Source organism: Castor canadensis, chromosome 16 (assembly GCF_047511655.1).
Source record: "Castor canadensis chromosome 16, mCasCan1.hap1v2, whole genome shotgun sequence".
Taxonomy (NCBI): Eukaryota; Metazoa; Chordata; class Mammalia; order Rodentia; family Castoridae; genus Castor; species Castor canadensis.
Window position 1 is genome coordinate 10,139,393 of NC_133401.1, and position 24,166 is coordinate 10,163,558.

Here is a 24,166-nt window from a genome sequence, read left to right on the forward strand (position 1 = left end):
GGGAGGCAGTCAGACGTGTAACTATTCTTTCCCAAGGCCTCTTTTTTGGGGATCTCTCTTATGGATGAAGGAGGAAACCTCATCATTCAGGCTGTCAGACATGGGATGGGAAGGAGAGGTCAAGAGCTCCATGGTAGCCAGTCTCCGGTGGCTCACACCTGTAATCCTAGCTACTCGGGAGGCAGAGATCAGGAGCATTGCAGTTTGAGGTCAGCCTGGGCAAATAGTTCATGGGACCCAACACAAAAAAAGGCTGGTAGAGTGGCTCAAATGGTAGAGCACCTGCCTAAGCAAGCGTGACACCCTGAGTTCAAACCCCAGTACCACTTTAAGAAAATTGCTCTATGGTATGGCAGAGCCAAGAAGGATTCCTGGAGAAGAACAGGTTTAGGCAGACCACAAAGAACATTGATGCCAGGCTCATGCCTATAATCCTAGCTGCTTGGGAGGCTGAGGTCGGGAGGATTACAGTTTGAGGCCAGCCTGGGCCTCACAAGATTCCCATCTCCAAAATAACCAGAGCAAAATGGACTGGAGGTGTGGCTCAAGCAGTAGAGTGCTTGCAAAGCAAGCACGAAGTCCTGAGTTCAAACCCAGTCCCACCAAAAAAAAAAAAAAAAAAAAAGGAAAGTGACCCAGCATTTAGGATGTACTTTATAAATGCTTGCTGTTATTTTTTCAACTGGTCTAATTAACCCATCCCATAAACACAGACAGATTTATTTTCCTAAATCACACCAGGACAATATGTTCCTGACTGGGAATTTCCAGTGGCAACCTGTCCCAACAGACCTGCTCAACATCACCTTTGTTTCTAGGGCATTCCCTATGTCCTATACCTCCAGATAAAGACTCAGCTCAGGACACCCCCATCTTCTCTGGGGCTCTCTCTCACTGTATTCATCTAAGCTTCTACACTGAGGCTGAGATTTAAAGCTTTAGCCTGCAACAACCCCTTTCCTCCTATCCAAGTTCTGTATCTTAGCTTTCTTTTTCAATGTAATGCAAATCAAAAAAGTATGGAACCTGTCATTATGTAGGTCCAATACCAGTCTTCTCATTGTTCCAGTTGTAGTGTGTGTGCTGCTGAAATAAGCACCAAATTTGATGTCTTTTTTTTTTATAACTGTACTGTGGTTTGAACTCAGGCCCTACACCTTGAGCCACTCTACCAGCCCTTTTTTGTGATGGGTTTTTTTCAAGATACAGTTTTGTGAACTATTCCCCGGGGCTGGCTTCGAACTGCGATCCTCCTAATCTCTGCCTTCTGAGTAGCTAGGATTACAGGCGTAAGCCACCAGTACCTGGCTATGCAAATATTTTTAACTTTAATTATTTATTTTTCTGGTACTAGAGTTTGAACTCAGGGCCTACACCTTGAGCCACTCCACCAGCCTTATTTTTTTGGTGAAGGGTTTTTTGAGATAGGGTCTCACGAACTATTTGCCTGAGCTGGCCTCGAACCTTGATCCTCCTGATCTCTGCCTCCTGAGTAGCCAGGATTACAGGTATGAGCCACCAGCTCCTGGCTTGGTTTGTTTTTTGAGACAGCATCTCTCTGTGTATCTCAGGCTGGCCTTGAACTCATGCCCCTCCTGCCTCACCTTTCCAAGTGCTGGGATTACATTCCATTCTTTCCATTCTTTATTAGCTAAGCAACATTGTGAATTGGGTATTGTAATTATCTTCCAAATTATATAGATGAACAGATGAACAAATACTGTTTGGTGAGGTTCAAGTTGACTTACCCAAGGTCTAGCTTATAGGTTGAGGAGTCTAGATCATTCATTTCCAGAGCCCAAGCTTTTAACTGCTATACCCTGTTGCTTTCCCTAGTCAGGGAAAAGTAGAGGCCATGAAATAGAGAGGGCAGTGGATATAGCGAAAGAACAGGCCTGCGGGCAGCAGGAGAGCTTAGTTTCCAGAGTGGCAAGTAACAGGAATGACAGAAGCAGGAAAAATTAGAAGCAGGGCAAGTGTGTTTGATCTCAGTTACTTGTGAAGGACAAGGTTAAGGTCATGAATGGAAAAAGTGAAGTAGCCTGGAGCTGAGGCAATAGACCGTGGGTAGCTCTCAGGTTTATGGTGGTCTCCACTCAGTCCCTCCTGACATTCCCTTTTATCCCCTCTCTAGCCATCGTCAGCCAGTGGCAGCAGGAATCCAAAGAGAAGGTGGTGTCCCTCCTGCTATCCCACCTGCCCCTGCTTCAGCCAGGCAACACAGAGGCCAAGTCAGAGTACATGAGGCTGCTGCAGAAGGTGCTGGCCTACTCGATTGAGAGCAATGCCTTCATCGAGGAGAGCCGTCAGCTGCTCTCCTATGCCCTCATCCACCCGGCCACCACATTGGAGGACCGTAATGCCCTGGCCCTCTGGCTGAGCCACCTGGAAGAGCGGTTGTCTGGTGGCTTCCGCCCCCGGCCAGAGCCCTCCTACCACTCACGCCAGGGCTCAGATGAGTGGGGGGGACCTGCAGAGCTGGGCCCTGGAGAGGCAGGGCCAGGTTGGCAGGACAAACCACCCCGGGAAAACGGACACGTACCCTTCCACCCATCCAGTTCAGTGCCGCCAGCCATCAACAGTATTGGGAGCAACGCAAACACAGGTGAGGGGACCCCAGAAGGCTGTACCTCCCTGAAAATGGTCAGACTGCTGTCTTCACTCTTTCTGTGCAAGTCCCATAACCTCTATGGGCCTCAGCTTTTTGAGGTAGTGCAATGTTTTGAATTGGCATTCCCAGAGCTGAATCTGACCTACAGACATGGCTTATTGATCCCACCTTTACTTTAGTTTCATTTTTCTGTTTTTAAATAAAATAATTTGGGGATATAAAGTTTTCCCCTAAAAATCAGATTTCCAACTTCTTTCAAAAAGTCCAGAGCTGGGAGGTGTGTGTGGCTAAAGTGGTAGAATGCTTTTCTAGGCCTTGCTTGGGGTCAATCTCGGTCCAGCAAAAAAAAAAAAAAATCCAAAAATCTGGCAGCTCAAGGCCTGTACTCACAGTAGCAGTGATAAGAGGGAGCTGAAAAGCTGCCCCCTTCAAACCCTGCCATGCGTCACAGTCTGCCTCTGAGTCACCTATTCCCTGTGAGCATTTTTGATATTTCCCTGACCTCTGAGGGCCTTGAGTTTGTGACCCGTGGTAGAGGGGTGGACACCATCCTCTGAGGTCCCTTCCAGCTCACTTTGCAAAACTCAAGGCTTCCAGGCTTCTGAGAAATGTGTGTATAAACTTGTCGATATAAAACATAGCCCATACTATAGAGTATTAGTTATAATAGGTGACATTTTTGAGCATTGATTATCTGGACACTCTCATAAGTACTATTTCAGATATGATCTAATCTTCCTCACAATTGTACCATTAGTCCCATTTGACAGATATGGACACTGGAACTCAAAAGAGATGAAGCCACAGAAGTTGTGGAACTGGCAGGCAGTCTGGTGCCAGTCTGCCTCTGACCAGTGTTCTGTCCTGCCAACTTGAGAGGGCTCAAATAGCTCACTTAGTGACAGCCTGAAGACTGGGTGGACAGGAGGAGTTGGTGTCAATGTGCCTTTTTGAAATGTTCGTCAAAATGAACAGGGTGAGGGAGAATGGCTTTTCTAAGCCAGGGTGAAGTTGGCTTGACCTGACTCAAGGTAAATGGTCATGATTTAACCTCAGGTGGTCAGTGCCTTCACCAGGTCAAAAGAGAGTGACAATGAACCCTTGTTCTCTGGTGCTCAGGTCTTTGGTACCTGGTGCACCTCAGGTACCCCCTGAGCCTGTTTCTTCCCCCAGTTAATGTGGATTTTTAGTCAGTCTGCCTCTCTTCCCAGAGCTGGTGAGAACCTGGGAAGATGGGAGGGATAGCAGGGCATGTCCAAGGAACTCTAGCAAACTGAGGTGTCTTAGATAAGCCTTGCCTTCAGTCTTGGGGTGTTACAGTTCCTGGGTACAATGATAATTCTAGCTTTAAAATACTGAACACATAGACTTTGCTAGGAGCTATTCTAGCTTTAGTTCTTTGTTTGTTTGGTTTTGTGGTACTGGGGTTTGAACTCAGGGCCTCGTGCTTGCTAGGCAGGTGCTCTTCCACTTGAGCCACTCTACCAGCCTGCTAAGAGCTGTTCTGAGAATGTTATACCTGTAAACTCCAAAATCTAGCTGGGTCTCAGAAGTCACCTGCCTTACACAGTGTAGCCATAATTTAAATCTAGGCAGCATAGCTCCATAGCTCCTGCTCTGAACTGCTGTGCTACACCACCTCCACCTAAAAATGACCCTCCTAAAAATTCTCAGACCTTGGGGAGAAGCGACCCGTACAGGGTGATCTCCCCCACACCTTCTGGACTCCCCAAGATGGGAGTCCCAGCATGTGTTTTGTTTTTGTTTTTCCTTCTGGCAGTCCTGGGGATTGAACCCAGGGCTTCACACATACTAGGCAAGTGCTCTGCCACTGAGCTTTGCTCCTGGACACCCCCAAGCAGTTTTAAATGACCAAGCTTAAATTGGACTGGGGTTTGCACCCAAAGAGAGAAGGGAATTGGGCATACCATATGGTAGGCACAGCATGAGTGAAAGGCATGGAGGTAGCAAGCTCTAGGACAGTGTGCAGCAGGTCTGTTTGGGGTAAATTTAGATGAGTAATCTCAGTAGCAGATATTAGTGTTTACCACACATCCATTGCTGTGTAAAGGACTTCACATGAAAGTAGAGGTGGAAGTGAAGGAAGTGACCTGTCCAAGAGCACCCCGTTCTGAGGTGGCAGTACCAGGATTTGAACTCAGGTCTTACAGCCATAGTTTGTCTTGAAAGACAGGACAAAGTTTCCTCCTGTTGAAGGAAACAGGAAATGATTAAAATATGTTTGAGTGGGAAATGAAGATTGGCCTGGGAGGACAGGCAGAGTGGTTTGGGGTGCTGCCAAGGACAGGACAGGGTTTCTTGGAGAGTGTAAGGCCCTGGAGCTCTAGCCGGCATTCCTGTTGTTTTTAATCCTCAGCCTGCAGCCAATGTCCAGGCCAGTGCAGGGCCAAGCAGGGCAGCTCAGGAACTGCATGGTCACTCCAGTCAGGGTAATTTCCCGTCCTCAGCCTCACCTGCCCCCTTCTTGGCTGAGAAGGGAGGAAGGAGGAGGCCCGCTGTGGCAAGACAGAGACAAAGGCCTGTATTGAGGGTTCTCCAGCCCCAGGGCCCAGAGTGTGCCATCTTCTTCCAGGAGTCCTGAGCCAGGCAGAAACCAGGCTTGAGGGAATCGAGACTTGGAAGGAACCCTGTCTAGAAAACCCCAGACGTCCTGGGTAGGGAGTCTGAGACTGGCTCATGGGGTGGACTAGTGCACCGTCCTCTCCCTTGGGTGAATTCCTGGTTAGGAGCATCAGGATTGTCACAGATGATGACAGAAGGTGCTTTGAGACCTGCACTATGCTGGCCTCTTTCCTGGGCGGGGTGTCAGTGGAGCACTGGCAAAAACCCCAGCCTTTCCATCAGAACAAGGCTGGAGCTCTCTGTCTCTGCTCCCAGCTCCCTGTGGGAACTGGGGCAAAGGACTTCCTTTCCTGGGCCTTACTGTCCTCACCTACCCAGGCCTTTTGGCTTTGTTTCCTTCTCTTTTTCTCAGGGCTGATTTGGGGGTACTTCTGGATTCCCTGCACTGGGCTCACAGGCCCCCTTAGCATCCTTTGTCCTTCATGAAGCTTGGTTGGAGGGCTCCTCTGTGTCGTACCTGATGCTGGATGCAGAAATGGTTGGGACAGGTATCCATCCTGTACAAGCCCCCAAGCCCATCCAGTGCACAAGGCTGGCTAGTGTGGAGGACAGCAAGCACTGGGCTTGTGGTGGCTGCAGAGGGGGCACTTGAGCAAGGCATGGAGGCAGAGCAGCTGGTGGAGGGAGTGGGAGAACAGTGCAGGCAGAGGAACGCAGTGGGTGGGAAGGACTGGGAGCTCACCAGCACCTGCCTGTCTTGAGTTGGAGCCTTTAGGCAATCTCAGAAATGGGATGGATGGGTGTGAAATGTCCTGTGGAAGAGGGCCTGGATTCACCCTGAGCCATTAGGCTGCAGGGGTGGCCTGTTGGGCCTTGGTGTGGCCCAGTGATAAATGCTAAGGGAATTCCTGGGCCAGGCCCCACTATGACTATCAGGAGGATATCATGATATCTAAAGACAGGTTCACAGATCTTCAAGTCCTAGCAAAGGGATACAGTTAATAAGCAAGTAAACAAATGACTAGGTAAGGTAATTTGAGGTTGTGACAGGTGCGAGAAGAATGATAAGAGAGTAATTGGGGCTAAGGGTTGGGGCAGCAACTTCAGAGTGAAGGTTTAGTGTAGGCCTTAGGAAGTGACATTTGAGGTGAGATTTGAGGGAGCCTACTGCTAAGATTCAGGAAGATGAGAAATAGTGAATATGCAAGAGTGCCTGCCTAGCCAGTGTGAGGCCCTGAGTTCAAAACCCGGTGCCACCAAACAAACAAAAAAATACAACTCTCGGCAAAGAGCAAGTGTGGGCTTGGGGTGGAGCTCAGTGGTTGGGCGCTTGCCTCCCATGTGTGAAACTCTGGGCTCCATCTCCAGCACCAAGGGCAAAAGTCCCTTGGAACAAGCTTGAGTGCTCCAGGAGTACATGGGGGTTCAGGAGGGGTATGGGCCAAGGGCTGGGGTATGGAAGATGAAAGGTCAGTGCAGGGGGCCAGGGCCTGCAGAGCCTTCTGGGTGTGTGGAAAAGTTTGGATTTTGTTCTCAGCATGAAGGAAGCTGCAGGGATCTAAGCAGTGGACCAGTTTGGTCAGATTTGTGTGGCTGCTCTGAAGGAAAGGGACTGTAGGAGGCAAGAATAAAGGCAAGAAACCAATGAGGAAGCTGTATCCATAATGCCAGCCAGGGATGCTGGGGAGTTGGGTGGGGGTAATGGGATTTTGTAGTATCTGGTAGGAAGTTCCCCGTGGGCCCCAGGGTCCCTTTACCTTGAAGGATTGTGCGTCTTCGGGGCATGGTCTTTTACAGTCGGATCCCCAAGCCTGACCTCTTGCTTTTCCTTTTCTGGCCAGGTCTCCCTTGCCAAATCCACCCTAGCCCACTGAAGCGCTCCATGTCGCTCATCCCTACAAGCCCTCAGGCCCCTGGTGAGTGGCCAAGTCCGGAGGAGCTTGGGGCCCGGGCTGCTTTCACCACGCCCGACCACGCACCCCTCTCGCCCCAGAGCAGCGTGGCATCCTCTGGCAGTGAGCAGACGGAGGAGCAGGGCTCCAGCCGGAACACTTTCCAGGAGGACGGCAGCGGCATGAAAGGTACTCATGGAGAGCAGCACCCCAGCCCTTCACCAGGGCTCAGAAAATTGCTCAGCGCTGCCACCTGAAGAGGGAAAATCTGAGGGGAGTGGGTAGTCACTGAGAGACTAATCCACCCTCACAGCCCTTGCCCTCACCAGTCTGACAAGGATACAGGTAACTGATAGAAGTTCTAGGACAATGTCAGAGAAACCAGTGACGTCATCCTTACAGCTCAGAGGGTCAGATGTCCCTGCCAGGGAAACTTCCTGAAAGAACACTGCTGGGCTTATGAAGAAGTGACTCACAGCCTCACCCCCTCCTGGTTTTCTGAAGATTTTAAGGCTTATGCTTGGTCCCTCCCCAAAACCCTCCCTCTGGCCACCATGATCAAACTCCTGACCTCTCACCCTCCTTTTCTGTAGATGTGCCCTCGTGGCTCAAGAGCCTCCGCTTGCACAAGTACGCTGCCCTGTTCTCACAGATGAGCTATGAGGAGATGATGACCTTGACCGAGCAGCACCTGGAGTCTCAGGTGAAGCCACTGGGACCAGCAGGGAGGCATTGGGGCCAGCAATTGCAATTGGCACTGCTCCTGCTGCCCAAGCCTCTGTCTCCTTGTTCCCTGTTGGGCACCTCTAGGTACTTCATGGTCCCATTCCCAGCTTCTTACCTCCTCTGTCCTTATCACAGAATGTCACCAAAGGTGCCCGCCACAAGATAGCCCTGAGCATCCAGAAGTTGCGTGAGAGGCAGAGTGTCCTCAAGTCCCTAGAGAAGGTGAGGACCGGGTTCCCCAAACACCGAGGCCAAGCAGCTGCCCAGTAGTACCAGTAAACCAAAGACTTTGGGTTTGCCTTGCTGGCAGCTGCCTTGGCTGTCTCCCTGGGCCTTCTCACTCCTCAGATCTGACCTCCAGTGGCCACAGCTCTGGGCACCCAAGTTCCAGGGGCCACATGCAAGTTGGCACCAAAGGACTCACTTGCTAGTGGCTAAGAGGCTTCCCGTCTTGTCCTTTGTAATTCCAGAGCCTCCCTGTCTTTTAATGGTACCCTTTTGCTTTTCTGACTGATCTTTCTTTTTGATAGAAAAGAGTTTCTCTCTCTTTCTCTCCTCCCTCTCTGCATGTATGTGAGAGATCTCTTTCCACGTGGTTGCTTCCTGCCCACTCGCTGTTTGCATTTCTTTTTTCCCTGCTGCTCACCATATGGGTTTTCCTCCCCGCACGTCTTCTTGGTCTGAATCTCTGGTTCCTCCTCAGTGGATCCCTGAGGCCCCAGCATTACACTCCCTTCTCCTGAGTTCCTTGGGACTCCACCTTAGAGGAGAAGAGGAGTATGTGCATGAGTGTGTGTGTGCCTGTCTATGTAGAGCTGGTGGTGCTGGAACCTAGGGGCCACTTAGTCTTCCCCAGACCCTGTCTGATGGCACTGTGTAGTGGTTCTCTGCCTCTGCACCTGAGCTGTTTGTGCCTCCTGCAGGATGTGCTGGAAGGCGGGAACCTGCGGAATGCTCTGCAAGAGCTGCAGCAGATCATTGTCACACCCATCAAGGCCTACAGCGTCCTTCAGGCCACTGTGGCCGCCGCTGCTGCCACCTCTACTGCCAAGGATGGGGGCCGAGGGGAACCGCTGCTGCCAGGTGCTGAGCCTCCCCTCATCCACCCCAGTACCGACAAGGGCACTGAGGCCAAGGACCCTCCAGCTGCGGAGAGCTATCCCCCTCCACCAGCTCCAACTCCCACTGATGGCAGTGAGCCAGCCCCGGCTCCCGTCGCCGACGGGGACATCCCCAGCCAGTTTACACGGGTGATGGGAAAAGGTAAGAGCAACCAGAGCCTAGCCCAAAGACCTGAGACAGAAAGCCAGGTGACCCTGGGTCTGCGGGACCAAATCCAAGTTAGATGGTAGGAGCAGGGCTTTTGGAAGCTCCTGGAGACCAGAGCACTGCAGAGTAGCTGAGGCTGAGGTCGCAAGGCCCTGGCCATTGGACACCTACGCTGATGGTGGATGATAGCCCTTGCTTTCAAAGCCCAAGGACTGTGCTGAGCACCGTACTGGGACTCATCCTGCCTGAGTCTCCTGCTCTTCCTCCTGCTCCAGCTGGTTGGGGCCAGGGAGGCTGCAGCATGGTGGAGAGCATGCAGAGCTAACCTCCTGCTTTTTCCCTGTCCCTCAGTGTGCACCCAGCTTCTGGTGTCCCGACCAGATGAGGAGAACATCACCAGTTACCTCCAGCTCATCGAAAAGTGCCTGACTCATGAGGTAAGGCCTTTGCTAGGCTCCCGAGAAGGGAAAGTTTGCCCACCCTTCTCATGTCCAGCACTGCAATGGGGCCCCGCATGGCCTGGACCTGCCTGCCTTTCCAGCCCCTAGTCTCATAAGTGTTGGCTTCAAAGACTTCTGCTTAGAGCCTTTGTATAAACTCATAGTGGGAGCGGCTGCGCTCCTGCTCACCCCTTCTCTTGGTTTCCCAGAGACACTTCACCAACTGCGCCTGCTGGTTCAGGGTTCCTGTACTTCCTGTTCTTGCCCTTATGGGAGGGTGACCTTGCCCAGTAATCACTGATTGCTTGGGTGTCTCCCCAGTGAAGCCAGGAACACTGGGAGTACAGCCCTCTGTGCCCAGCATTGCCTGGCATAGAGCAGGCTCATGTTAGCAGTGAATGAGTGGAAGCAGATGTGAAAAGCACCAACCACCCTGTTCCCCTCTCCCAATTCTAGGCTTTCACAGAGACGCAGAAGAAGCGGCTGCTGTCTTGGAAGCAGCAAGTGCTGAAGCTCCTCCGGACGTTCCCGCGCAAAGCTGCGCTGGATATGCAGAACTACCGGCAGCAGAAGGGGTGGGTGTGCACCCTCCCTGGGTCCTTGTGGTGGCAGAAGGGTGCTTAGAAGGGTTGATTGTGGTCTGGGTGGGATCCCTGTTGTGCTTGGTCAGATCACCCAGAGATGTTCTCAGAATATCAGGTGCACTTCCCAGTATGCAAGAAAGACCACTTGCCTAACATGCATGAGGCCCTGGATTTCATCCCCAGCACCACAAAACAAAAATAAAAACAAACCAAAAACGAAGTATGCTGAGCTGGCACAACCAGCACGTGCACAGACACAGGCCTCTTCCCTGTACCTTTTCTCCCCACCTGGATGCAGAGGGCACTCAGGTCCCTTCTTTTTCTTTTTTTTTTTTTTTTTTTTTATTTATTCACATGTGCATACATTGTTTGGGTTATTTCTTCCCCCTGCCCCCTCCCTCTCCTCCCATCCCCGCTAGCTTCCAGGTAGAACCTGTTCTGCCTTTTTCTCCAATTTTGTTAAAGAGTAGACATAAGCAATAATAAGAAAGACAGCGTTTTTGCTAGTTGAGATAAGGATAGCTACACAGAGAGATTCCTAGCATTGCTTCCATGCACATCAGGGCCCTTCTTGCACCAAACAAGTAACAGAAAGTTCTCCTTTGACAAGTAAAGTTCGGAGAACTGCTTTGCATGGACACTGAAAACCCCTTTCATCCTCCCCATCTCCAAGCAGGGAGGGTGCCTGGATCAGGAGGAAAGGACTTGGGGAATCCTTGCTCAGATCAGGCTTGCATTCTGTGCTCCCATTGGGGTGGTGAGGGAAGGTGAGGTTAGAATGGACATGCCCATCTGTGTAAACTAATACCCTGCCTTCTGCTTTCCTCCAGCTGGGCGTTCGGCTCCAACTCGCTCCCCATAGCTGGCTCTGTGGGGATGGGGGTGGCCCGGCGGACCCAGCGGCAGTTCCCAATGCCTCCACGGGCCCTCCCACCTGGCAGGATGGGCCTCCTGAGCCCCTCAGGCATTGGGGGCGTCTCCCCTCGACATGCCCTCACTAGCCCCAGCCTGGGGAGCCAGGGCCGACAGGTGAGCCCACTGCAGACAGGAGCCCTCTGGGGTTGGGGTAGCAGTGCCCAGGATGTGTGGCTGTGTTTCTGCCCTCGGGCCCGTTTTGAAGAGAGAGGGTGCTCCTTTGCCAGCTCCACCACCCCCCGGCCTGGGCCTCTTCCCACTCATGCTGCTTTCTCTCCCATGTCCCATGCAGAATCTGTGGTTTGCCAACCCTGGAGGCAGTAACAGCATGCCCAGCCAGAGCCGCAGCTCTGTGCAGCGCACCCATTCGCTCCCAGTCCACTCGGCACCCCAGGCCATCCTCATGTTCCCTCCAGGTGAGCTGCCCGCCCTTGGCACACGGCCTGGCCAACCTTCTCAGCAGGCCTTTCTCTTCTCACCTGGGTCATATTCACTGTCCTTTCACCATTGTGTGAGCAGCTCTCCCCATATTTCTCTGCTTTGCACCTATCTTCCCCCATCATGGGAGAGTGGTTTTTCTGTTTTACTTTTACCTGTCAGGTCTTGCCTGCACTCTTCTCTGACCTTCTCTCACCCTTTACCCCCATCCACCAACACCTGTTACCCTTTCTCCTGTCCACCTCCACACTCTGTGCAGTGTTCTCAGTGTCCATGTTGGTCTCTGTCTCTTTATAAAGTCATTAACTACTCAGTTTGGAAGGGGTTAAGGGGTAAGAGGTCAAAGTGTGAGGTTTCTGCCCATCCATACCCCTGTGTTCTTTCAGAGGCTGGTGGCCACACAGGAATCAGTGACTATACATCTTAGCTGAGGGTCTGCTCCAAAGGTGTTGGGGGCAGTCTGTCCACAGACCAGTCTAGAGATGAGAGGTTGGGAAAGCTAAGTAAGTGGGCAGGACAGATCAGCAATGTACTTGTCATGGATCCCTGCCTCCCTGGATGAGGAGTCATGGCTCCTCCACCCTGGCTGAGCACTGCTGGGCACCTGCAGGCTGATGGTCTTCAGTGGGCTGCCCTGGAGAGATCTTAAATTTGTAGGCAACCCTAAACTGGCACATCCATAGGGATTTTCCATTTGTGAGAGAATGTGAACTGCTGTCTCTGGAGCCAGGAAGCCCCATCCATTGTATCTGTCCTAGCACAGGAGTTGGCACATGGGAAGGTATCTGCAATGTTAAGTGAACGGGTAGATGAACTGTTAAGAACCATTCTGCTTACTGGTGTGTGCTGGGCCAGCTCCATTAGGCAGCTCTCCTACACTGTAAAATGGAATCCTTCCAACTGGGAGCGGGGCTCAAGTGATAGAGCGCTTGTTCACACAGTCCTGAGTTCAATCCCCAGTACCGCAAAAAAAGAAAGAGAAGAAAAAGAAAATGGAACCTTCCAACTGCACAGAGGAGGTACTGAGACTACTCTCATCTTACCAGTCACTAGTGTGACACAAAGAGGTGACTTGTCCAAGTTCAAAATGTGTTTTTAGAGGAGACAAATACAGGATCTGGTTGGACCTGAACTTGGGGTCTGATGGCTGGTGGTGAGAGGGAGCCAGGTCCTGTAAGGCCAGCTCAAAAGCAGCTCAGACAGACCTCCTGACCACAGTGAGGAGCTGAGGGGTAAGCTCATGGGTTGGGGCCAGGCCTGCCAGGCGCTAGCATAGGAGGACCTTTTGAGAAGTGGCTTGAGCATAGGCCCCGGGGCTGCTGTCCTACTTTTCTCACCTGCTCAGCCTGCCTGAATTGCATCCAGTCCAGAGGAGCGAGTCCAAGCGGGAACTGGAAGGGGTATATTTTGCACCAACCACACAGATCAGAGCACCGGGCTGTCCAGTGTCCAGGGCAGGTGTCCAGACTGTGCCCAAGGCAACTTACAGTCCATGTCCAAAATACTCAGTTTGTGTGGCCTCCAAGAAAGCTCCCTCAGCTCCAGAAAAGCTTCCTCTTTTCTGCATTGCCAAGCCCCTACCCCTGCTATGGTCTCCCTGCTTGCTTTGTGATACCCCCAGACGTGTCGCCATGTCTCTGCCCAGTCTTGTCCTCCACCCATGTGTATGCATGCCTCTCAAGCTCTTGTCTCCATCCTTGACCCCTGCCCTGTACCAGCAGCTTCTGTCACCTGGTTCTCCCCTCCACCCAGTCAAGTCAGTCCTCCCTCACTGCTGCCATTCTCTCTCCTACCCAGACTGCCCGGTCCCTGGGCCTGACCTGGAGATCAATCCCACCCTGGAGTCTCTGTGTCTGAGCATGACAGAACACGCCTTGGGTGGTGAGCATTTCCTCTTTCCCTGACCCAGCTCCCACCTACCCAGTGTCTCCACCTCTGAACCGAGCAACTCAGAGTCCTCCTGAGGGGCCCGAGGGGAGGCCAGACTCCAGGGAGGGCCCGTCTGGGATGACAGGCTACATGAGTGCCTTTCCTTGGGCCTCCCGCCAGCTCCTGATCCTCCTCCCTTCCTCCCTTTCTTACCACAGATGGGACAGACAAAACCTCCACCATCTGACGGGACCCACAGCCCAGCGCACCCATAGGCTCCCTGGGCGGCGGGCGGGGCCAACCCCCAACGGGCTTCTCCGCACAGCGAGCGGGTGGGCTGGCTCAGCTACACATTCTAATATTTTTCTACTCTCTCACCTCTTCATTTTTGTTTAACACTGGCACACGCCTTGCTCACTCCCAGGCCCGTTGAGGGATCTATGCTGAGGCCGGGGGACAGAGAGGGCAGCCAGGATACAGGGGGCAGGGACCAGCCAGACTGCCTGCCCCTTCCCTCCCGCATCCTTCACCTGGTCCCATCCCATCCTCCCTCCTCCAGACTGCTGAGCACCTGCCTCTTCCTGAGGGAGCAGACTCCCCCAGAGATAAACTGATCAACACCCTGTGGAGCTGCTCTCCCCGCCCCCTGCCCTTCCCCAGTCCCATTGCTCCCCAAGACAGGAGCCACCTCTCACCTCTTGCCCTGTTTATCAGAGTTCTCTACAATTAATTTCTTAGGCCTATTTAAGATACATATTTATATAGTTCTTAACGGTTTTTCTCTCTGATCATTCCCTATCATTTTTAGCATCCCCAGGCCTCTCTCTGAGCCAAGACAGTGGCAGGGGGAGCCTGAACTTTATGAGGGGAGAGGGCAGAGCCTCCTCCTCCAGACCCCCTGCGCTCCCCACTCCCCAGCCCTGGCTCTCAGATGCAGAGGTTGAAGGTGTGCAGCCAGGGCATCGGTGAGGTCCGGAAGTCTGTTGCCTTAACGTCCCCTTCCCCCACCAACACACCGTTCCACTCCTAGGTCTGGTGGTGAAGGACTTGGGGGTTAGGAACATGGGAAAGGGGATTGTTTGGTTTTTGGGTTTTTTGCCCCCACACGCCCCCCCCTTCTTTCTTTCAGCCTTTCCCATATCCTCCCCCTTCTGTCATGACCTCATGTAAGCTGAACACTATATCATAACCCAGAGGTGCGTCCCAGCCCCAGAGTCACACAGACCCTCTGGTCCCTGATTCTGATGAGGGTTTGTTCTGGGGCCTACGTGGAGGGGAGTGGACTTGGGGGTTCAGACCGTGGGGAAGCCAGTGTCCCCCTATTCCAACCTCCTCTTACCCCCACAACTCACCCCTCTCACTGGGACATTCTCAAGCTTTTCACACCTAAAAGGAAAAAAAAATGTTATTTTTAGATACATTTTATGAATAACTTTTGTTATGAATATGGCTGGTAACCATTGTGTATGTTATTAAAGATACAAAATGTTGGGAAAAAACAAAAAACCAAAAAAAAAAAAAAAAAAAAAAAAAATTTCCGAAAACCACCGCCTTCCCTGCACTATCAGCCCATTCCCAGACCTCCTTGCCCTTGCCCTCCTGGTCTGTGGACCTCCCTCCGCTCTGAGCCCAGGGAGGGGGAAGAAGCCAGGGGGTAGAGTGGCCCTGGGGACCTTCCTCTGGTCCCCACCTCCTCTCCCAGTGCCGGGCTGGGCGGGGTGTCAGGTGTATTATGTACCTCTTGCACACTCATCAACCTATGCAAGTCCCTGCCCCGGCCCTCCAGGTTTCTGTGCCTTTGCTCATTCCCCTCAAGCTCATGGGCTTCCCCAGCCCCTCCCTAGCTGCAAGAAGCGCAGTGGACGGACCACCTGTTTGGAATCAGCAGGGTGTCCCTCCCCTGGGACCCTCACCACCACCACCACCACCACCACCACCACCCACGGCGCCCCCCCCCCCCCCGTCTTGTTCGCTTCCCATCAAGGGTGACTGACCCTGCCTGGCACTGGGAGGTGGTGCCTCCCACACACAGCGGGAGGTGAGAGCTGCCCCCCCACACCTGACAGCAGAGTGCAGGACGCAGGCGGCCCCACTCTGATGGGCAGGACCCTGACCCTCGCACCTCACCCCCAGGCCTTCCTCCATGATCCCACCCTCCCCACCCACTACTGTCCCCAGCCCCACTGGCAGAATCAGCTTTGAGTAACTGTACAATTTTTCTCGCTGTTGGAGAAGACTTATTTGTTGGAGTTTCAATTGTTTAATGGTCTGGGCTTATTTTGGAGAAAAAAAAAAAAAAAGATTGCGACCTTTGTTACACTGCATTTTGTTGGAAACCCGGTGGCGTTGCTTCTGTGACTTGAGCTGACGTCCTAAACATCAGCTGGGGGCAGGGGCGGGGTGGGGTGAAATGAGACCAAAGGCCTCTGCTGGAGTCAAGAGAAGCTGGCTTTATTAACAGCAAAGGTTGTGGGGTGGGGAACCTGCAAAGTGGAGGGCTCACAACAGATGGCTTGAAAAGTGCCTTCCTGCTCTAAAAACTGTATGTGTTGCAGACCCCTTCAGAGGTCCTAGGGCTCAGTCACTGTCGCTGTCTGCATCACTAGAATCAGAAACTGCGGCTTCACTGCCATCCTCCTGTGCAGAGTGCTCGCTGCCACTGGGGAAAGGGCTGGCGCTGCGGCTCCGGCTCTGGCTGCGGCTTCTCTGGCCACCCCCATCACTGCCGCTGTCCGAGTCATTGTCACTGCCACCATGGGCCTGTCTGTCCTCATCATCAGAGTCAGCATCATCCTCTGAATCGGCGTCACTGCCAAAGATCTCTTCTTTGTCCCGAGCAGCCCGGGCTTCATCCTCACTGCTTTCATCCTCACCACTGCCACTCTTGTCACTCGCCTCGTCCCTGTCACCCTCTTCCCGTTCACTCTCGCTGCCAGAGCGCTCGTCCTCGCTGCCCTCCTTCTCACTGCTGCTGCCCTTCTCCTGCTCCTCATCTGTGAGGGAGTGGGGACAGGTGAGACCCAGGGTTCTGTCCTCCCAGGTCTCCCAGGGCCTGGCCTCACCTCTCCTTTTACCTGAGCCCCCAGTTTCTTTCTCTTCGGTTTCCATCTCCTCCTCTTCTTCCTCCTCCGGTTCGTGGTTTTCCAGCTGGGCCTTCCGTGCCTCCTGGAAGAGGCAGGATTAGAAAGGGAGACAGGGACTCTGTCAGGCCTCTGTCCATCTCTACTTCCCATTGCCCTCTCCGTGGGTGCCCGGGGCTAGTGGTGCTTGTTACCTGGGCTTCTAATTCCTTCTCGTTCATGTCCCGGTGTTTGACCACAAGCAGGGCGTTGGTACCTGACTGGACCCCAGCCTTGGCACGGCGCTTACTAAGGCGGACCCTGCAGTGGGCAGAGAGGGTGGGAGATGGGGCTATAGACCCTGCTGGTGAGCAGTCTCCTGACATTCCCAGCAATGCATGGCCTATAGGACCCCAGGAGAAAGATTTTATATATGGTGTGTGGTTAACCAACACTTAAACCAGGAGGTCTCAAATCTAGATTTCTGACTTTTGAATGATAGAAATTTATGACCCCATTGGGCCTTTCTGCCCCCAACATAGCAATGGTGGGCAGAAAATGGGGTGTGGTGCCCACTCTGGTGTGGTCACCTAGAGTTCTTTTGATGCCTTTCACATTTCCTGTCTGAATTTGTGATCACTAGCTGGGTGCTACTGGTTTACACTTGTAATCCTACCTATTTGGGAGGCTGAGATTGGGAGGATTGCAATTTGAAGCCAACCTGGGCAAATAGTGCTGTAGACTCCATCTCCAAAATAACCACAGCAAAAATGGACTAGAGATTTGGCACAAATAGTAGAGCACCTGCTCTGCAAATGTGAAGCCCTGAGTTCAAACACCAGTCCCACCAAAAAAAAAAAAAAAAATTTGTGATCTCTGCTTTAAGCAGAAAGTCAAGTCACTCTTTCCCAACTCTTACACCAAGGGCCCCAGCACAGCAGTTATCTTTCAGCCCTCAGGAAAGAGTCTGAAGCTAGCTATCAAGTGTTTCATTTAAAACGGATCTGCTAATCTTGTGTTTCACCCTATGCCCTGGCAGTCTCACTGGAAGTCTTGTACTAGTCCTGGGGCAGGTGGCTGTGTATTCAGCACAAAAGCTTTAAAGGTCCCCACCTCATCTGAAGATTTTCTTATTAGCTTCTCATATGAGCACCATCCAGCCCAAGGGGCCCCAGCAGGCTCCTGCTGGCTTGCAAACGCACAGGAAGTCCTGGCTAAGTGGGCAGCAGTGCTGAGTACCTAGTCTCCAGCTCATTGTAGTATACCCCGTCGCCCTCTCGGAAGATGAAGAAGTAGTTCTCCTCATAGCCCTTGCTGGCCTTGTTCTTCACATTCCAGTTGTACTCCCGAGCTATCTTGTAGTCATACCTGAGGGAAGGCAAAGTCAGCCTGTCTGTCCCAGGAGGAGACAGGGAAGGCTTCTCAGTCCCCACGGCCCGACCCCGGCCCACGAACACATCATCTGGTGCGTAGTCCATCTCCTCCTCCTGGTCCCGCTTCCGTTTCTTCAGTGTCTCTTCCACGGGCAGGAAGTAGGCCACAAACTGGTTCCCCTCCTCATCCATCATGCCCCTGGGTCAGAGAAGAGAACAGCAGTAAAGGGTGAGGACAAAGGGGCAAAGAGGAGCAGGCCAAGATGGTCCGCAGGACCACTGACCTGATCATGGCCTGAGACATCATCTCTAACGCAGCTGCACCGCTTGTGTCCTTGGGGGCCGGGTCTGAGTCAAAGATGACCTGAGCGCAGGGGTTTATCCACATCTGTTGGGGTGGAAGCACCAGGGTTAGCCTAGAATGGACAGGCAGGGAAGGCCAACCCTCTGCCTCTGCCCTGGACCTGACCTTAAAGTCTGGGAAGACAGGCATGACCTCCACGGGTGTCACCCGGGGCTTGCTGTAATGTTGGGAGATCTGGTGGGTGGGAGGGCAGAAAACACAGGTGAGGAGAGGAGAAAGAGGAAGGGCTCGAGTCACACCTGTCCGCCTCTCCCCCGCCCCCCGCCTCCTGGGCCAGTCCCTTGATTACAGATTTCTGGGCGTCCTCAAAAGTCTTCTCAATGGCTGTGATCTGGCTGTCTCGGTCTTTATAGATTTCCTCCTCTGTGAACTGCTGCTTCACGGAAACCCCAATCCTAGAAGTAAACACAAGGCCTGTAAGGATCACTTCGCATCCTAGCTCCCTTTCCTCCTCCCGCCTGTCACGTACTTGACCTCAGGCTTCTCGTTGGAAATGCCATAGCGATTGAACTCTGTGGAGATGTACTCTGTCTTCCGCATCCACGGCACTACCTTGGCGTGCTGCTGGGACCTAGGGGGGAAGCCAGGCACCTCAGGACCCCGCGCAGCACAGGATGTCCTCCTGCTTGCAGAGCCCATCCCAGCCAGGCCCAGTGCCCACTTGGCACCCCCTCACCTCTTGGAGCTGGTGGGGGCCTGGATTTCCTCTTCCAAAAGCTTCTCATCAGCCGGATCCAGGAGCACTAGAGAGCAAGGGACCGAAAGACCATGGAGTCCAGGCCTGGCCTCTGCTGGCCAGGGACAGGCCCTCCCGGGTCTCCCACACACCATTGGGGTCGATGCGGTAGGTGTCAGGGTTGATGAGGTCGATGGTGACACCCAGGTCTGGCTCAGTCAACAGGTCATGTTTGTGCTGTTTCTCCAAGGAAGTAGCTTTGTACTGGACAAACCTGGGCGGGGAAGCATGCTCGTTTGTGGTTTCCGACTCCAGCCTCAGCCAGCACATCTCCTTCCCAGAGGCTCCGACTAGGGTGTCCTTCCCGCCCCCCATCCCCCACCCGCTGGGAGATGCTTGGACGCTGCGTGCGCCCACAGTACCTACTGAGCACCTGCTAATGCAAGGTAGGTACTAGATCCAAGGCGGGAGCACCCAACGCCTCAGGCAGTCCTTGCTTTAAGAAGCTTCTGTTTCTTAGTAGCTTGCCCACCCCTGCCCTTAAGTCTCACCTGTTCTGGTCGAAGGGGTAGGTGATGAACTTGGGGTCGAAGGGGATGTCAGGGAGGCTATTGCAGTACTTCACTCGGCAGACCACTCCAGACCTAGAAAAACAGTGGCTCACAACTCTGCCGAGCGTGGTGGTGCACACCTGTAATGCCGGCACCAGGAAGCGGAGGGAGGACCGCGAGTTCGGGGTCAGCCCGTGCCCCATCTCCCTAGGAAAGCGCGGCGGGGCTCACCTCTCAGGCAAAGTCCGGTGGGAATTGGGCCTGGGGGAGGGGTGGGAGAGACAGGGGTAGCACGGTGGAGGGGGGCAGGGCAGCACGTCCCGCGCGCCCACTCCCTCCGCCCCCCGCAAGCCCCGCGCCCTTTGGTCCGGGGCAGCGCTCCGTGACGTCACGGCCCCCCTGCCCGACCCTTCCCTGCCGAAGCCCAGGTGTACAGGAAAGCGGCGCAGTGCCTACCTGTGGCCATCCTCCCGCTGGGCCTGGGTCTGGATGGTGGGCGCCATAGCGACCAGGCGACAGCGGCCCGGACGGGGTCCTTGCTGCTCCGCGGGCAGGCGCGGAGGGGCGTGCCGACTTCGCTGGACGCCTGAATGCGGGCGGGGCTGTGGTCGGTGTGGCTCTCCGAGGGGGAGGGCTGGAAGGAAGAGCTCCGCGGAGACTCAGGTAAACGCGCAGGCACCTCCGGCCACCAACTGCCGCCAAGACGCTGAGGACCCAACAGGTCTCCTCAGGCCGCTAGGCCTTCGGGGAAATAGAGTCCGAATCAGAGCCACGTGCGGATTGGCGAGCTGGTGGGTAAAGGGAGGAGCTAGAAAGGAAAGTCCTCTTATGATTGGTGGAGAGATTTCCCAGTCTGGTCGTCGGATTTGACACTGTCCGAAGGTGGAGCAACTTCTCTCCTTTTATTGGCTAAATTACCTGGAAGGCGGTGCTAACTAGTGAATGCAGCCTATGTACAAAGACGTAGAAATGGGGGGGAACGTAGTGACATACTTCCGGCACTGTAGACGAGAAAGATGGCTGCACCACAGCAGCAGCCTTCAACCGCTACTTCAGCTGCTGGCGTGTCAGGTCCAGGTTCGGCTGGTGGCCCGGGTCCCCAGCAACAGCCGCAACCGCCGACGCAACTGGTGGGACCCGCCCAGAGCGGGCTCCTGCAGCAGCAGCAACAGGACTTCGATCCTGTGCAGCGCTATAAGATGCTCATCCCGCAGCTGAAGGAGAGTCTCCAGGTGATTGACCCGGAGCCTCGAGGAGCGAGCAGAATTTGGCCTTTGCCGAGAGGCCGTTTAGCTAAGGAGAGATCGTAGGCAGGGGAGAGGAGTAAGAAGCTCATCTTGATTGATAGTGCGAAATGGGATCAGATGGGATGCCGAGGCTGGGATTAGCCGGAGCTCAGTGACAGGGAGTTTAGGGGCGAAATCGAGCTCTGGTCCATTTAAAGCCTGTGCAGAAGGAGTGGCCGACACGGTGATTGGGGGTGTGTGTGAAGTGTGTAGCGGGGAGGTTACATTTGATGAGGGTGCGCCTCTGGGAATACTGTTGGAGACTGCAGTGGGAATGGAGTTTGTGGAGAGGAGGCGCGAAATGGGGTGGATCTCAAGGAAGAGTGTAGATCTTCCAAAGACAGCCCCTTGTGTTTCTCTGTTTCCCACGTCTTTTTGTTTTCTCTCTCTTCTTTTTTAAAAAAACTAGACCTTAATGAAGGTTGCAGCCCAGAACCTTATTCAGAACACTAACATTGACAACGGACAGTGAGTCTCCCCTCCCCCAGTATATGGCCTATCTCGAACCCCCTCCCGAAACTCCTCCCCTTGCCGCGGCCCTCCTATGGATCTCCTGGCTTTACTGATGGGCCCTGAGTTGGTAGACAGTGGAGTCCCAGGAACTGGAAATCCATTCTTGAGTGTCCCTTTTCTCCCCGGCTGTAGAAAGAGCAGTGACGGATCCATACAGCGCTTTGACAAGTGCCTGGAGGAGTTCTACGCACTGTGTGACCAGCTGGAGCTCTGCCTGGTAAGGTGCCTTCTGTACCCTCGGTGATCACTGCCCTGCCTCATTCCCCAGGGCCTTAAGGAGCCCTTACTCAGCAGTCACCTCTCTCACTGGTCACCTCCTCTGGACCAGACCTGTACTTCAGCTGATGCTGGGAACACAGTGTTGCCCTGACTCTTGCTCTCACAGAGCTTTTAGTTCATTCAGCAGAGTGACAAATAAAACACCTAACAAGGACAGCTCAGAATGATCAGGGCTCTGCTGAGAGGAGTCTGGGAGAAGGGGGAGATGCAGGCAGAAATCAGGGTTAGAATGGGGGAAGCTCTGGATGTGGTAGCCTGGGGTGGAGGGGTGAGGGTGTGGCTAGACTGGTACACAGAATGGAAGAAGGGCAAGACAGATAGGCATGGCTGAATCTCAGATCAGACAAATGGACCGGTGAACCCTGGATTCCTCCTTTAAAAATGGGATTTCAGGAAAAACGCTGCAAGATTGTGCTTGGGAGGTACTGCCATGCCACTAGGCTAGGAGTGAGGCAAGGCTTTCTCATCTTAGATAGGTGTTAAAGGCAAGACAGAGCCTGAGAAGCTGTTAGTAGATGGGCCCCAATGGCTCACACCTGTAATCCTAGCTACTCAGGAGGCAGAGATCAGTAAAATTGAGGCTCGAAGCCAGCCCAGGCAAATAGTTCATGCGACCCTATCTTGAAAAAACCCTTCACAAAAAAGAGCTGGTTGAGTGGCTCAAGTTTATAGTCCCTGAGTTCAAACTCCAGTACAACATACAGAAGTACACAGCAAGACCTGTGCTGTATCTCACACTCTGTTCTCACCTTCTGCCAAAAGGGAAAACTGAGGCTAAGGGAGGAGCAGCCCTGTGCCCCACCCAGGTCACCCAGCAAGTGATTAGCAGGGCCTTGTTCTGCCTCTATGACCTTGGGGATCCCCAGGCCAGGCTGGCCCCTGGGACAGAAGTTAGGGGTGAGGCTGACACTGGGCCCTTGCCTGCTTGTTCACAGCGCTTGGCACACGAGTGCCTTTCACAGAGCTGTGACAGTGCCAAGCACTCTCCAACGCTGGTGCCCACAGCCACCAAGCCCGACGCCGTGCAGCCTGACAGCCTGCCCTACCCGCAGTACCTGGCGGTTATCAAGGCCCAGATTGCTTGTGCCAAGGACATTCACACTGCCCTGCTGGACTGTGCCAACAAGGTCACAGGCAAGACGCCTGCACCCCCTACTGGCCCTGGGGGCCCCCTCTGAGGTCTCTGTGGGAAGTGGGGCTGATAGGAGGGTAGGGAGGGGTATGGGAGGGTACTGGCAGAGAGAGAATGAAGTGTGGCCTAAACCAAAGCAAGTGGTCTCCGATTTCTTTTTCCCACTTGAGCTCTGTGGCCAGAAGCCACCAGGGGGCAGCAGAGACCTGTAGGCAATGCCAGCCAGGCTCTTGCTGCCTCCTGCCTCCCTCCCAGGCCTAGGCTGAACTTTGAACTGGGGGCTTAATCACCTTTGTTCCAGGGCCTACCTCCCCCCCAAACCAGGCTTGGGTGTGGCACTCTAGCTGGACACTTATTCAGTCCTTCTGGAGTCTGTTCCAGTGTGACTGCTCCTTTCTCTAGCAGTTCCTCAGTCTCCTCTGTTGCGTCTCTCTTTCTTCCTTTTTGTGTGTCTCTGCCTCCCTTTCTGTCTAAGCCCTGTGATCTTGTATCTCTCTGCCTCATTCTCCCAGCTCCCTTGTGCTGTCTTCTGCCCCAGCTCCCAGCTGTCTGTGAAGGGTGCTGAACCCTGAGTTATGTGGGACTCGGGGAAGAGACTTCACTTCCAGGGCCACAGCCAAGCCTAGAGCCCACAGCTCCTCCCATGTAACCCAGCCCCAGGATTTGCAGGCCCAGGAAAAGAAAAGTGGAGGGGTCTCGCCCTGACCTCAGCACACCCAGATTCAGGAGCAGCCCAGGCCCCCGCCCATCCCCTGCGTCAGCGGGACTCTAAAGAGGGGCATTGTGCAATGCATGGGGAGGCTAGGCTCAGCTGAGCGCCTGGTCCTTGTATTTTTAGCCCCAAAGGAGAAGTGAAAAGGCACTGGCAGGGGTGAATCATCAGTCCTGGGGAAGAACCCAGCTCCGGGAAGCAGGGCCTGGGGAGGGGGCCCCCACCAGCACCCCACTTCCCCACCAGCTTTGGGGAGTTCAGCCGTGGCCTTCAGGCCTGGGCAAGTGCCGGGCGGAGCCACCAGCCCAGGCCCAGCTGTCAGACTGTGAAAGGCCCAAGTGACTCAGCCTGGTTGGGGAACTGCCCCACCCAGCACCTTTGGTGCCCTGGTTCCCATGTCACCACCCAGCAGCCTCCTGTCCTGGACCCCATGTCTGCAAGGAAACCCTAGGAGCACAGAGACCTCTTTGATTCACCCAGAGCCCAGGCCCTACACCGGAAAACTGGGAAGGTGGCCAGCTTACGTGTTGTGTGTGGACATCCCAGGTGCGGGGCAGGATGGTGGTCCAATGAGGGAGCCTCTTCAGGGAAGCCTTGGTACTCCCCGTCTAGCTGAGTCAGTCCTGCCCAGCCCCCAAAGACATGGGCCTTTCCCACCTACAGTCAGCTGACATGCACTTTTGTCACAGGAGGACTGCAAGTTCCAGGATAGTCTGGACTGCAGAGCGGCACCTTGTCTCAAAACAACAGAAAGGGCGGGGGCTCCTGGTTCGTCTCCTGTAATGCTAGCTATGCAGAAGGCAGAGATCGGGGGATCTTGGTTCGAAGCCAGCCTGGGCAAATAGTTCACAAGACCCTATCTTGAAAAAACCATCACAAAAAAGGGTTGGCAGA

At 53.8% G+C, this 24,166-nt stretch overlaps 3 protein-coding genes across 5 annotated transcripts in view; 2 read left to right on the top strand and 1 right to left on the bottom strand.

Moving 5' to 3' along the window:
- The window catches only part of Samd4b (sterile alpha motif domain containing 4B), a 35,828-nt gene extending 20,184 nt beyond the window's left edge, over window positions 1-15,644 (top strand). The window contains exons 3-13 of the mRNA XM_020156974.2: window positions 2,135-2,605; window positions 7,036-7,275; window positions 7,680-7,789; window positions 7,948-8,034; window positions 8,736-9,075; window positions 9,433-9,518; window positions 9,978-10,096; window positions 10,936-11,134; window positions 11,313-11,436; window positions 13,256-13,339; window positions 13,546-15,644. Of these exons, the coding sequence (XP_020012563.1) occupies window positions 2,135-2,605; window positions 7,036-7,275; window positions 7,680-7,789; window positions 7,948-8,034; window positions 8,736-9,075; window positions 9,433-9,518; window positions 9,978-10,096; window positions 10,936-11,134; window positions 11,313-11,436; window positions 13,256-13,339; window positions 13,546-13,574 (1,889 nt within the window). The 3' untranslated portion in view covers window positions 13,575-15,644. The remainder of the gene's footprint in view (window positions 1-2,134; window positions 2,606-7,035; window positions 7,276-7,679; window positions 7,790-7,947; window positions 8,035-8,735; window positions 9,076-9,432; window positions 9,519-9,977; window positions 10,097-10,935; window positions 11,135-11,312; window positions 11,437-13,255; window positions 13,340-13,545) is intronic.
- Window positions 15,645-15,762: 118 nt separating this feature from the next.
- Window positions 15,763-20,242, bottom strand: Paf1 (PAF1 homolog, Paf1/RNA polymerase II complex component). 3 transcript variants are annotated; one of them, XM_020156967.2, is made up of 14 exons: window positions 19,807-20,242; window positions 19,582-19,611; window positions 19,351-19,443; window positions 18,952-19,073; window positions 18,800-18,866; window positions 18,593-18,694; window positions 18,413-18,518; window positions 18,229-18,297; window positions 18,044-18,147; window positions 17,842-17,958; window positions 17,626-17,754; window positions 16,602-16,707; window positions 16,402-16,492; window positions 15,763-16,320 (listed from the first exon to the last, which is right to left on the bottom strand). In XM_020156967.2, exons 1-14 carry the CDS (start codon window positions 19,851-19,853, stop codon window positions 15,905-15,907), a joined length of 1,599 nt encoding a protein of 532 aa, XP_020012556.2. In that variant the 5' UTR covers window positions 19,854-20,242; the 3' UTR covers window positions 15,763-15,904. The 3 variants fall into 3 exon arrangements, with proteins under 3 accessions (XP_020012556.2, XP_073913987.1, XP_020012557.2); XM_074057886.1 differs by lacking the exon at window positions 19,582-19,611 and having other exon boundaries at window positions 15,763-16,136; XM_020156968.2 differs by lacking the exon at window positions 19,582-19,611.
- A 124-nt stretch (window positions 20,243-20,366) lies between these two features.
- Window positions 20,367-22,695, top strand: Med29 (mediator complex subunit 29). The gene is made up of 4 exons (XM_020156971.2): window positions 20,367-20,582; window positions 21,046-21,104; window positions 21,282-21,366; window positions 22,364-22,695. Exons 1-4 carry the CDS (start codon window positions 20,367-20,369, stop codon window positions 22,604-22,606), a joined length of 603 nt encoding a protein of 200 aa, XP_020012560.1. The 3' UTR covers window positions 22,607-22,695.
- The last annotated feature ends 1,471 nt before the right edge of the window (window positions 22,696-24,166 follow it).